This window comes from Conger conger, chromosome 1, assembly GCF_963514075.1.
Source record: "Conger conger chromosome 1, fConCon1.1, whole genome shotgun sequence".
Lineage (NCBI taxonomy): Eukaryota > Metazoa > Chordata > Actinopteri > Anguilliformes > Congridae > Conger > Conger conger.
The window spans coordinates 87,335,977-87,350,593 of NC_083760.1; the positions used below are offsets into that span (position 1 = coordinate 87,335,977).

General features: G+C 42.5%; 1 protein-coding gene across 1 annotated transcript; it reads left to right on the forward strand.

The window, feature by feature from the left end:
• The first annotated feature begins 6,330 nt into the window (after positions 1–6,330).
• Positions 6,331–14,311, forward strand: LOC133129494 (ornithine decarboxylase 1-like). Its single transcript, XM_061243636.1, has 10 exons — positions 6,331–6,397; positions 7,853–7,997; positions 8,416–8,589; positions 9,230–9,402; positions 10,484–10,700; positions 11,129–11,215; positions 11,475–11,634; positions 12,066–12,181; positions 12,353–12,567; positions 13,956–14,311. The coding sequence occupies exons 2-10, from the start codon at positions 7,896–7,898 to the stop codon at positions 14,098–14,100; spliced, it is 1,389 nt and encodes a 462-aa protein (XP_061099620.1). The 5' UTR covers positions 6,331–6,397; positions 7,853–7,895; the 3' UTR covers positions 14,101–14,311.
• Positions 14,312–14,617: the final 306 nt, after the last annotated feature.

A 14,617-nucleotide genomic window follows, 5' to 3' on the forward strand; every position in this document is an offset into this window, starting at 1 on the left:
CTCCTGCTTCGTCTAATCAACTGTATGTTGCTCTGGATAAGAGCGTCTGCCAAATGCCATTAATGTAATGTAATGTAATGTAATCTGCTTTGAAAAATCTACCTGCCCCTCCTTCCTCTTTCTCAGGCAGATGCTGTGCATCGGCAGGGGGACTCAAAGGTGGCGTACCAGGGGGAACGCAAAATACGGGGAAACAGTGAAGAGCAGCTGCCTGCTCCTGGAGCTGGTGTGGGAGCTGGGCCTCGACGTCATCGGGGTTAGCTTCCATGAACCAGAGGCCTACAGCCAGGCCATCTCAGACGCCCAACGTGTCTTCGACATGGGGGTGAGTGACGGCATCACGTGAAACTTAGTGGGCAGCAGGGGAGGGAAAAGTACCCCAGAATTGAGCTAAGGCATTAGGTGAGGTACATTAAACGTATGGGTACTGTAATCACAGTCAAAGTAAAAAAAAGATAAATAAAAAAATTGTTATCCAATGGCAGGAAGCAGGGTTGGGAACAATTATGTGTTTTGGAACTCTGCACATGACATGAATCGCAGAAAAGTCGATATCATTATCACGAGAAGGGTCCATTGAACAAACCCAGAGTGATTAGTCCCAAAAACATGCTAAATTGGAGAAACATTGATAGAATATTGGTAACACTTTATAATCAGGTACATGAATTGCCATTAACCAATGTAGTTGTTAACTTGAATGAATTATTAACAAATGCATTAATTAAGCATTCAATTAATTTTGTGTTTCTTAACTCCTAACTAATACATTAATATTTATAATTTAGCAAACCATGGGATAAATGTGTAAAACCCCACGCTAACCCAACGACGGAATTTAGCGAGGGCTGAAGGTATCAGCGTGCTCGTCCTTCTGGTGTTGCTGAAAGAATACTAATAGGGTTAAAAATTAGTGGCCCCTATGCAGAGAGTCTAGATCAGCCAATAAATACACCATGATACAAAGACAGGAGTACCACTCTGCCTTCCGCTCTTTACTGGTCCGGGCTGACCAAGAATCTCCACAATAGGGCCAATATATTCACCTTCGTTTATCTGACTCCATTTTAGAATAATAATTTAGATTTTTTATCCACATTTAGTGGATGTCTTATTTATAATTTTGACTTGATCGCTATAGGAATCCTGTACTGAGAAGAACTCGCTGAACAATCCTCTGCTGGTACCACCGCATGTCACATCGCGCGTTATGTGCACATCTCACGAACTGACTAGCTATCTGTAGTCATTACAGAGGTCGCAGGAATAGCTACTCTCTGGTATATCTGTTTACAGCCTAGGGACCCAAGCAGACCAACATAGCTACGGCTGTGCTCGACATGAATGAACTACCATGCGGAGGCAAGGGATTTACCAACATAGGTCTAGTAAGTGGAAATAATCATCCTCCCTAGACCAGTTTGAGGGGGTAAACCACACATTCCCTGTGTAACATTAAGTGTCAGTAAGGAAAACCAAACAGATCAAGTTTTAACAATTTATTTTACCAGGCAGGTTACATACACGTAATTACATACTAGTTCCAAATCACAAAACATTACAACGGAAACCAAATTACGGAGTCTTAAAAGTCATACCTGGTAATAAAAGCTACATACGGGAGTCTGGCTACAGACACCCTGTATGTAGAAATTACGTGCACTGTGTGCATGGGAGGCTGATTGCATTCTCCCAGATTGCTTAGTTTACTGTCCTTAAATCCTAAATCTGGCCTTTGATGTTAACCCTAAAAATGGGTCACCCATCTGTAATTTGGAGCCACGCCTCCCCAGGAAATGCAGGGGGGTTGAGGCACATAGCTTTCACTGGGGCAGAGCTCCACACAGTTTCTCTCTGGTTCCTGGTTGGTTATGATGTCCAGGGTTTGCTGTTGCAGAAATAAAACCATTGCACCAGTCGCACTGAAACAATCAGAATAATACCAAACATGAATATTATCTAAACTGACTTTAAAGAGGGAGAGAGCAATAAAGGGGGGTTCAGGAGAAGGTCAGGGCCTAGCAGGAAGTATTTCCTCCCAACCTCTCTGTACCGTAAAGAAGTCCATCACAGGGCACACACACCATTCACTCACACACTCATACCTACGGGCAATTTAGACTCTCCAATCAGCCTAACCTGCATGTCTTTGGACTGTGGGAGGAAACCGGAGTACCCGGAAGAAACCCACGCAGACACGGAGAGAACATGCAAACTCCGCACAGAGAGGCCCCGGCCGACCAGGATTCGAACCCAGGACCTCCTTGCTGTGAGGCGACAGTGCTACCCACTGCACCATCCGTGCCATAAGGGTGCGGAGATAGTGTGGGTTAATGGTGCATGCTCCTCGGTTAAATTACTTTACAGCCACATATTCCACAATACCAGAGGAGGCCAGCAAGCTGACCAGCCCTGAGTGATAATGCCAGATAATAATTTTTTATTATTAATAATTTCCATCTTACAAATGTATAATTAGTTGACCATTAACAAATACATCAACTTGTTTTCTCATTCCAATATGAATTGGCATGAACTCATATGGTTGTTAGCATGTATTAATGATGTACTAATACATAAACAAAAACAGCTTAACTTTTCAGTAGTTAGATAGTTAACAACTACATTAGTTCATGCCAATTCGTGTGACCTGATTGTAACGTGTTTGAAAGTGTTCTTCAGAGTAATTATGAAACTATAATTATAATATATGCCATTGCATGTACGGTGTGCATGGGAACTGCCACGATCTCCGGTTTATCAAGAAACGTGTTGGCTCCAACCCACCACTGCCAAAATGTGAGCGAAAGTGGTAATCGTGCTTGGATAATAGTTTACAACACAACTAGGGGCGACATGGCTCAGGCAGTAAGAGCAGTCGTCTGGCAGTTGGAGGGTTGCCGGTTTGATTCCCCCACCTGGGCTGTGTCGAAGTGTCCCTGAGCAAGACACTTAACCCCCAAATGCTCCTGACGAGCTGGTCGGTGCCTTGCATGGCAGCCAATTGCCGTTAGTGTGTGAGTGGGTCAATGAGAAGCATCAATTGTACAGCGCTTTGGATAAAGGCACTATATAAAATGCCAACCACTTACTTCAGGTTGTGTGTATGCGCAAAGCCTGGATTTCTCCTCAAAGGCTAAAATACTGCACTCAAAGATATGCTCTCACTGTATGCATGTACACACCCAAACAGGAAGAGAATGCAGATGCGACAAGTTTTTGATAGGGATGCATTTGCTAGCTACAAAAATATGTGACCTGATTATACCCATGGAAAGAAGAGCCACAAACTAACCAAAATCCTTTATAAAGCAACATTTACCAGCTAACACAAAAAAAACAAAATCCCTCAGATGACATGTTATGGAGCCTAACAGGCATGAATGCTGTCGGGACAACAGTTTTTGATAAGATCAAGATATGCACACATGGAAAAACAAACAAAACAAAACAAAACCAAATGCTGTTGTTGTCACAATGTTTGATAAGGGGGCATTTGCAAGGAAAAAAGAGCCACAACCTAACGAGAACCAATCAAGGAAACCAAACAGAACAAATAACACAACATTTTCAACCATGAAAGTAAATTTGGTTGTTTGTGACTAGTGAATGCTGACAAGCTGGCTGGCCTCTAAATAATGCAGGACTCCGTGTTATTTTTACTCTAAATTTGAAATTAATTAAGACATGCTGGTTATGAAAGCCAAGATATTGTTCCACAAGATGAAGATGAAAACTTTAAACCAAAGGCTTTACATAAACGATTCATGTGAAATTTGCCTTCACGACTTATGACTGATCATGATAGAACAGGTCACATATGTTAATGAGTTTATGGATTCTGTAAGCCTCCATTTTGGCAACCCTGGGTGAGTTACAAGAGGGCCCCCCTGTGGGCATACTTATGGATGCATGGCAAACAAAAATAACAACGATAATTTAACCCCTGTGATGCAGGGCTGGGGGTGGCCACTGCTCATGTGGTGAACAGACAGAAGAACTCAAAGGGGAGGGTAGGCTTGAAGCCTTTTATTTGTCAAAAATGGAACAAAAGTTAATAAAATGAAACAAGGCAAAAACTGGCAACCCAAACAGAAGAAATCTCTCAAACACTTGCCCAAAAGGCAGCAGTCCATACCACTCCAATTCTCTAAACCCAAAAATTCTCCCCACTGAAAAAGTAACGAGGTAATTGGCCACAACTATGGCTATTACAATCAATCACAGCTGTGGCCACACCTGTCTATAGGGCCGGTGCTGCCACCTGGTGGACAGCACCTTAATATTTCCCTCCTGGTGCCACATTCCCTCCCTAGCTTTAAGCGATAATTAATCATTCTGAAGGGGGACCATTTGTGGGTGAGGTGTCTTGCTCAGGGACATTTCAACACACCCAGGGTGGGGGATCTAACCGGTAACCCTCCAACTGTCAGACGACCAATCTTACCGCCTGAGCCAATGTCGCCAAAGTCTCACAAGCCCAGGGCTGGGCCAGTGTAGGTTTTTTTTGTCTTCGTTCCATTTTTAACGGCGCAATATTCAATCATTGTGGTAACAGGAGATACAGTTTGAAAGCGTTAAAACTCACAATTCTATCCATATGACCTATTTTAAGATGCCATTGCTTTAGCGACAACAGTTCCTTATTTTGTAACATGTGGGTGGCAAAACAAACGTGGGGGGATCTCACCATCTCGACATTTTGGAAATCCATATACGACACAAAATAAGGTGATGTCAGTGTTCTTTCAATGACAAGTGTCCAGCGGACCAAATTCATTATAATGTAATTCAGAAAATCTGGAAAACTTGGAGAAACGTTCATAGAATGTCCATTGTTTACTTAGAAGTTCTCTGGAGGAATTATCATTGTTGTTGTTTTTATTGCATACTTCTACAAAAGTACTTGTACATATAAATGCTATTACCTACATATTGTATTGGCTCTCTGGTGCAGGATGAGCCCACGTACAAAGACCAGTATGGGTAATCCTGTTGTCCAGTAAATGTGTGATGCCCATCCGTCAGGAAAAAATACAGGATAACTTCAGCTGAACCTACAACCAGCTAGCAGTACGGTGTTGAAGTAACGATTGAGAAGTATTTTAGCATTGTCAATACGTACACTGAGAGTGGTACACTTCGGCAAAAACTGTTCTTGAGATTTTAATGCCAAAAAGTTCACGTTTTACAACAAATTTGTGATGCCTACATATTGACAAGTTTTTGACAAAGATTCTCAATGAATATATTAGTAAACAAGATGTTATCATTGTGATTATTGTACTGATTTTGTACAATCTTCTCGACCTGAGAGGGAGAGGTAGGGGGAGGGTGACAGGTTGGGGGGAAGTTCTTCTTTTCAGAATTAAAGGTGTTGTATAATTTAATGAGCAAAATACAGTATTTTATATTTATATACTTCATAAGATGTCCTTTTTGGAAAACTACATGGAAAAAATGCTCATTTTTGGTGACATTGTCATGAAATTTTAAAGGGGAAAGTGTTTTGGCTATGGCTACGAGCGTGCCAGGCACTGCCACAATAATCTGGATCCACTCAAAAATGGAAAATCATAAAAAGAAAAACATCTTCCACTTCCAATGTGTTTGAGATTTAACTTTGATTTAATAATACTTAAAAATTAACAAGAGTAATTCTGACTCGTGGAAAACAAACCCCAAAGGGTTACCTTTCAGAAGACAAGAACAGTTAAAGAACAGTAGCCATTTAATTTTGGGTATGTCATTTTCCAGCTTGTGTTAAGAAAAGGGGTGATAGAGTTAAAAACACAATTGTCATTTTGACGGTTCTTAAAAAAAATCATTCTGTTATTCTGATCCAGCCCTAGTATGTACACACCCAAATGAAGAATGCTGTTGGCAAAATATTTTTTGCTGAGACCTGACATTACCCATAGAGAAAACAACTCAAACTCTAACACACCAGCTATCGAAATATGTGAGCTGACTGGAAATGAAAACCACATTCATGACAACATTTCATAAATACAATTGGATAACTACAGTATACTTATATTTTAAAGGGAAATTATAAAACTGTCTGCTCTATGTTCGTAGCTCAAAGTATTATACAATGCATGTTTGCCAACAAGTAGCCTTTCTATTGCATGCAACACACCTCAGTACTTTTCTTCTTCTTAAACAGTGACAGAATAGTTCCAAAGAGGAGGAGACAAGTGAAGGAAAGGAGGTCACTTGTTTTTGTGTATACCAACCATATCAAGATATCACTGACACTGCAATTTGTATAGAACGATTCCCTGCCTATAAATACAGGTAGCCTACTACCTCAATGCCACTCCCAGCCGGGAACAGTACCATAGTTACAGTTACAAGCTCGGCTGGTCAGGGCATTGTGAATGGTGTTTATAAGGTGAGTGATTTTTCATGCTTTATTTCAATTGATTAACAGCATAAGCTTCTGCTTAAAGGCAAGAACACAGGTTATGGAAAGCCATCAATGGCCAAAAAAAAAGGGTTTCACCACAGTTATTTTTGCCCAGTGACATGACTTCAGAATAATTTAAAATATTGTATTTGGGAAACCTATGAGTCAACATTGATTTTTAAAATGGGTTGCATCATGTTTAGAAGAATTTTGCACCATCTTAAGCCACATTAGAATCAGAAATAGCATGCCATTGCATGCCATGAAGAATGCATTCATATGGAAGATTCAGTGACTCAGTAATTAATTTCAGTAATTAAATACACATCACTACTGAGACTTGTGATCATTATTGTCATTGCTTTTACTGAATGATGCGCATTTATCATGCCATTAAATCACGACGCATTGCATTTCCTTGCGCTTTGTCGAACACAGACGTGTGGGGGTAGTTGAGGAAAGGAGGATTGAAAAACAATACTTGAAATAATAGAGGCAAAATGGTTTCACAGCATTGTTTGTACAAATGGGTTAGTTGTCAGTGACAAATGACTGAAAATATTTAATTATATTCTTAGAATATTATAAGCACAAGACATAGCAATTGTTGTCACAAGAGATCATCACTTTATAAACCTGAATATATAAAATCACAGCTCCTGGAATTTCTTTTTACCTTTGAGCCAAGATGATGTGATCCTTTTCACAAACCAAATAATTCAGAAAAAAATGTAGAACTGGGTTTACTTAAGTGAGGTTCGAGGCACATAAACGTCGTGGAGGAGTTAAATTACCTTATAGACCTGGTATATCCATAAGGGTTCATTAAAACATCTGACGCCAATGCGTTTGGCAACAAAAACCTTCATCAGGGCGTGGCTTGTCTTGGCTTGCCACATGGTTCGACTTTCCCAGTTCTTTTACTACGCTCTTGGCACCATCTCTGTATTTTTCTGCTCATTACCTCATATTTCTCCTGAGCTCTTCAGCCTTTTCTTTGAGCACCTAGTGATCTGTTTTTCTCAACCAAATAATTCAAGTTTTTAGTGGAGAAACTACCCATCTTTATTAGTCCGCAAGAGCACTGCCCCTGCCCAGGCAGACTTAAAATAATAATGAGATCAGTGGTGAAAATGGAAAGATTTGCTGAGATTAAAAACATTTAAATAGTTATGTCCTCGCACGCACACACACATACAAACGTACAAAAATAATTCTGAAAATGCCTTCAAATAAAGCAGCTTAATTGAATTTTAAACCGCAAATCTATTTTCCATGAAAGAAACAACCTGTCACTCATCACAAACCTTGTCATCAAATTTCAAGTTGAAAAAAGATCATTTAAGGGGTTTTCCTCTGCTGTTAAACATAGTGGTGGGTCATTTTTGACAAGGGTTAACATATAAGCAGAGGTGTTTTCTTTTCCCCTTGTCCTTACAGATAGAAACATCTTCAAAAGAAACAAATAAAAAAACTGGCAACCATGAGCACTTTCACTCCAGAGGACTTTGGCTTCACCTTCCTGAAGGATGGGACTTCTGTCCAGGACTTAATCGATCAGAGGATCAAGGCGTTGTCTGCGTCGGTGAGAGTTTGAGCTGTCCCGGAAGGCTGCTGGTCAGGTCTTGGAAACAAGTTGTATACAGCCTTCACTAAACCCTTAAAATAGAGCAGCTTAATTGAATTGAATTACCCCCCCCCCCCCCCCCCCCCCCCAAAAAAAACAAAAAAAACAACAACCTGTCACTCATCACCAACTTTCATTAAATTTCAGGTTGAGAAAAGATCATTTAGGGGGTTTTCTCTGCTGTTAAACATACTGGCAGGTATGACCCTTAACACAACACAAGTGTTAAGCATTTGAAACTGCAGAAAGGGCAGATCTCTCTCCACCAGAATTCGAGATCCATGGTTTGGCGTCCGGCCTTGCTGCCGCTGCGTTGATGCCTGTCTGTTGTGTTTCGAGCTCGGTGTCCTCAACGTCCCCTTTCGCCGTTCCCTAGGATGCCAAGGATGCCTTCTACGTGGCGGACCTGGGGGAGGTAATGAGGAGGTACCTGTTGTGGGTACGTGAGATACCTCGAGTCACGCCCTTCTACGCTGTCAAGTGCAACGCAAGCCGCCCCATTGTCAGGACGCTCGCCGCTCTGGGGACAGGGTTCGACTGCGCCAGCAAGGTACTAACCCCAAGCCAGACGTGTGTCAGTGTATGCATGATTGTGTTCTCAGCAATTACCTGGGCTTTATCTGGCTAATTAGTAAATATGTAACAAAATGTCGGCTACACATATTAAACACTGATATTTGCTCCAGGTTGCTTATTCAGGACATTGTTTACATCAGGGCGGCCCAAACCTGTTCCTGGAGATCTACCGTCCTGTCGTTTTCACTTCAACCCTAACAAAGCCACACCTCATTCAACAGCTTCAGATCTCATTGAGCTACTTAGTAGGTATTAGTTGAATCAGGTGTGCCAAATTAGGGTTGAAGTGAAAACCTACAGGACGGTAGATCTCCAGGAACAGGTTTTGGCGGCCCTGGTTTACATGATACGCTATACATGGCAGTGATTTAAATGTATATTTTATTCCGAGTTTAGGCAATGGGTGTTTTTCTTTTTTCTTTCAATACATATTTTTTGACCCCTGTATCAGGATACAAATGATATTGTGGGCTGAGTGTGTTCTCATGCTTGCTTATTAGTAGTGTGCTAGTTCATTCATGGAATGGACTCCAGTTCAACATTTGTTGTCCTAATCTGAACCACTCGGGATGCCCTGTGAGCCAGTTTTTTCCTTTGTCCCTCTCCGCTTTTAGTATGAGATGCATCTCATGATGTCTCTCGGGGTGGACCCCAGCAGGATCATCTATTCCAACACCATCAAGCAGCCCTCCAACCTCAAATACGCCACTGCCCATGGGATCCAGAAGATGACCTTTGACAACGAGGCCGAGCTTGTTAAGATCGCCCAATGCTGTGAAAATGCCAAGTGAGTGGTTTCTATATATTTTTGCTCTTTTCTGCTTGGCACTCCACCCAGATAACCAGCAAAAATGTAAGGGAGGGATGAGTGCTCGACCGCGGCTTCAGGAGATAAGACAGAACACCCTCCCATCGTTGGGTGCGCTCAGGTGCTTGTTATGATAGAAAAGAATGAGGAGGAAGCGCATCCAAGGTCGGTTCCTCCTTAACCAGCCTAGGAGGAACCACAGATGATAAATGTAACCTTTAGCAGTGTGTTAATTGCAAAACAAATGTTATATGACTTAAGGAGCAGATGTGGGCCCAGGAGTACAACGCGTGATGGAAAAATACTGAAACACTGTATGAAGATGATTGGCTTTCACCGTAATGTATGCATGCGACAACTTAGGATGTGTAATGGTATAAGAATAGACACCCTGTCTGCTAAAATCTAGAGTGTTTTCTCACATTGGTGTGAGGCATTCTCCATGCTTTGTTATAGGGTTAATAAAGTTTGTATTATTGAAACTCTCCTTGCTGTGAAAGAACTGGGTTCTTTTAAACGGGAAAGGTTGCTTGCAAGACCTCCCTCCTTGGAATTTCCCCCACACTGTCTAATTACTGTTGGTCCCCTAAAATTGGAGGGACACTGTATAAAAATGGATGTGGTTCCTACACGGATCACCCGATGTGGATGGTAACACCCTCAAATTAAAGGTGACCATCTGCACTTCAACACAATTTTCCTCGTTTCATTTAAAATTCAATGTGGTGGAGCGCAGAGCCAAAAGAACAGAAGCCGTGCCACTTTCAAAGTACTCACAGACTGCACTGTGTGACGGGCTGATGCTTGGATGGGTAGACTGATGGATGCATATTTAGATGGATGAGTAATAGATATTATAAATATTTGGATATACAGACATTTGGATGGAATGGATATTTGGGGTGGTGAATAGATGGATGATAAAAATTTGGTCAGATATTTGGACAGATGGATGCTTCAAATGTAAAAACGATACTCTGCAGACACTTTGAGTTTCCACATTTGTGCATCTGCTTTGGAAAAACTCACCCTTGACCTCCCACCCTTTCCTCTTCCTCAGGCTGCTCCTCCGCATTGCCGTGGATGACTCGGGTTCCATGTTGACAATGAGCAAAAAGTTTGGGGCGAAGCTGGAGAGATGCCCGGAGCTCCTGAAGCAAGCAAAGAAGCTGGGGCTGGACGTCATCGGGGTCAGCTTCCACGTGGGCAGCTACTGCATGACCCCAGTGGCCTACACGAAGGCCATCACAAATGCCCGTGACGTCTTCGACATGGCGGTGAGCACCTGGCACCGTGTGAAAAGCTCCACTCGGTTGGCAGCTACAGTTGGAAATGCCATACAATGCTGTAAATGTAACCATTTTGACAATAAACCCATCAGATCAGCGATCTCAAATTCCAGGCCTAGAAGGGCGGCTGTTCTCATAATTTCTGATCTTTCGATCAAGTTACATTTTGCAGCCACGCCCTTGTGTGGGTCTTTAGCTAATACTGTACACAACTAAAATTACTGAAGTACTGAGACACACCAGAAACCAGTAGATGTTGTAACTATCGAGGACTGGACTGGAGATTTGTCACAGCTGATTACATGGTTATGACACTGAAGCATCTGTGGCTTGATGAGCTGTGGTCTTGTGTGTGTGGTAGGAGTCTGTATTGTGTAAAGGATGTAAAGAATCATTCATGGCTGCTTGTTTTTCAGGCAAAGATTGGCTACAAAATGACCCTTCTGGACCTTGGTGGAGGATACCCTGGGTTTAGCCTTCCCAATATTTCTCTATTTAAGGAGGTAATTTTTCTGAAACTCTGCTACTGCTGCTGGTTTCTATTATTCACCACCACACAGGGAATGGTTTTGAACTTGAATGCCAGGTGAGTGGAGTCTCTGGCCAATCAGTGACTTTGATCAGACAGTCATTTAACAATCAGGTAGAAGTGAGAACAAACATTACTGCTGCCGTTCAGGGCCAGACTTAGACAATCACCACTTATAAGAGTTACTCAGAGTGTTCCTTTGTTGGATCTGACCCTGATATCCCCATTCCCAGATGGCGGTTGACATAAACAAAACACTGGACAAGTACTTCCCCGTCAGCACCGGAGTCCAAATAATCAGCGAGCCGGGTCGCTTCTTCCCATCATCAGCCTACACGCTGGCTGTCAATATCATCGGTAAGAGGGTGGACATGGAGAAGTCGGCCTATGATGGTGAGTTTGCTCCGTAATTAAGCCTTATCCCCAGTCTGGCACAGTTCTGTTTCCACATAGTCTGAACACACAACATACTTCATGAGATCTGAAGTTGGGCGGCCTGTAGCGTAGTAGCGTAGTGGTTAAGGTAGATGCAGTAGTTAAGGTACATGCCTGGGACCCGCAAGGTCAGTGGTTCGATCCCCGGTGTACCCACAATAAGATCCGCACAGCTGTTGGGCCCTTGAACAAGGCCCTTAACCCTCCATTGCTCCAGGGGAGGATTGTCTCCTGCTCAGTCTTATCGACTGTAAGTCGCTCTGGATAAGAATGCCATTAATGTAATGTAATGTAATGTAATGTAATGAAGTGGAGCAAGGTCACCTGTAAGATGGCACCTGTTTCTTCTCATGCAGCTCTCAACTCCAACTCTCCTCTCACTCCCATAGGCAAAGAAGACGGGGCCAACAGTAAGACTATTAGTTACTATGTGAATGATGGCATCCACACTTCATTCGGAAGCGTCATTTTCCCCTATGCCTATGTCCTGCCAAGTACACACAAGGTACGAGCACAAAGTTTGTCATTGGTTTTGCTGCTTTTATAGTCCTGGCAACCCTGCCAATCTGCAGTGCCAGATCATTTGTGAGTGTGTCTGCATAAGTAATTATGTACTGTTGCAGTTCCAGGTTGTGTTTGAGTCCTCTTCAGTTCATGTATCCCTGTCTCACTGCAGAGAAGCAAGCCAGGTGAGCGCTTCTACCCCAGCACCATCTACGGACAGACCTGTGATGGGCACGACCAGATTGTGGAAGATTACAGCCTGCCAGAGGCACAGGAGGGTGAATGGATGTTGTTCAACCACATGGGAGCCTACACTGTCACCACCATGACCGAATTCAACGGCTTCCCAAAGCCTGAAACCCAATTTGTGATGACCCGGAAAGCATGGTATATGCCTGAGTATCTTATGTTTTCTGTCCTTTACCTGAAATTCTCCCTTATTTGTAACATTGTCAGGGACCAGAACAATAGACCCAGCAGCATGACCACAGGAGTAAGTTTAAAGTCTTTATTAACCTTGCAGCAGAGTAGACAGGCAGGGTTTATTAACCAGCAAGCCGTAGCAACAGAGATCAAGCGGTTCGTAAACGAGATTCAAACAAGGGGGTCGGTACAACGGCAAACAGATATAGCGGGGGTAATCCAAGATGTCGTCAATGTCACAGGCAAAGGGATGATAACACACGGGCAGTCCAAATAAAAACAGAATCCAGAAACAAAAACCGATAAACCAAACAGGATCGAAAAACTATGGATCAACTCAATGCAGAAGGATGAATCAGAACAGAAATCTGCACAGAAATAAACACTGGTGAGTATGGTCATGACACATAACAATCTGGCTACGAAAGACAGAAACAAATGGGTTTAAATACACGCAACTAAACTCGGATCAGAACGAGACACGTGGAATCGATGACGGCAGATAGGAAGGAAGTACATATAAGGACTGGGAAGGCGGAGACATGAAACAAGACACAGATTAAATGAATGAATGAATGGAACAACCTGGAAACAGACTACGGTAAGTAAAGAGGGAATGAATACACAGAAACACGAACAACTTAGACAAAAACTGACAATGAAAACACAGAACCTGCCAAACATTTATTTTACAGGGAAGGTGGATGAAAATTGACAAAAACATGCTGGAATGCAAGGGTGCCAGCTTTTGCTGTGCGGCTGATTTCGGTCTCTTGGTCAATGATGGTGTGGTGTGTTTTTTTCAAATCTGTATTTTGTTCTGAACATCTGTGTGTCCACTGTCAGTGTATTTAGTTGACAGAGTAGAAAACTTGTCAATGCTTCACAACACAGTATATAAATTAGACTTTGGCTAAGCAACATAAAAAAGTTATTAAAATGAATCACCGAATGAAGCTATTCCTCTCTAGCCTGCTTAAAGTTCCTGCAAGAAATCATAGATTGTTTCTGGAGATCAGATCAATTCATTCAAGAAGCTGACAGCAAGGCTTCCAGCATACTTCTGAACTCCTCATTTGGGCCTCCATTCAAAAAGTGGTTTGATAATGTGGTTTGATAATGACAACATGGATTTCAACAGTGAATGAAAAAAGGTTATGAAAGGTTATCTTGGCATTCAGGTGAAATCCCTGCTCCATGTCCAGCACACTGTACATGGCCAGCAGGTGTGGGCTTGGTTAGTTCTTGATTGGTAGACCCTCTGGCTCAACCTACTAGCTGCTGGATGCCATTGTAGATACTAATCTCCATTGACCCCCGACCCCCGCCCACTCCTCCTTTCCTGTCTCCAGGCAACGCCTTCTGCAGATTGCTGCTGCTAAGGGGGACCAAGTCCTTCTTCAACAGCCCAGTCCCCATGATGAGCCGGATGCCTGCTGCCTTGTGAAACCTGGCCTCGCCCGCAAGCACAACCTTACAGGGAAGGAGGGGAAATGATTAGTTTAGGGAGGGTGAGAGGCAAGAGTGTGCATGTTGATCCTTTCCTCGATGGTGTAGGGTGTGAATTTTCTTTTTTTATGAATTGGAGCAATACTTATGACGAAATCAAAAACAAAGCATTTGATCATGATCCATTCAACACACATCTCACTATTCTCATTCCTTTTCCCAACTTCATGTTTGCCCATCGACTGTTGGTACCTTTTCCTCAAAAATAAATACAGTTACAACATTTGTAGCAAGTTGTGCTTTTATTTTCTTTTTCTTTTTTTGAAACACAGCCTTGGCACCTTCACTTGCTTCCCTTTGTTTGTTTGTGTGTGTTTCTTTTTCCTTCTCTTCCCCCGACACTTTTCTGAACAGTAGATTAGCATCAATATTGTTCTTTCCAGGCCGATACTGGACTTGGAAATCATATTGAGCTCGGCTGTGGTAAGCACACATGTGAAGGAATTATTATCCGTACGTACAGTAAATTGGGTGCCGTATATGGTAATCATGGAATTTGTCCACG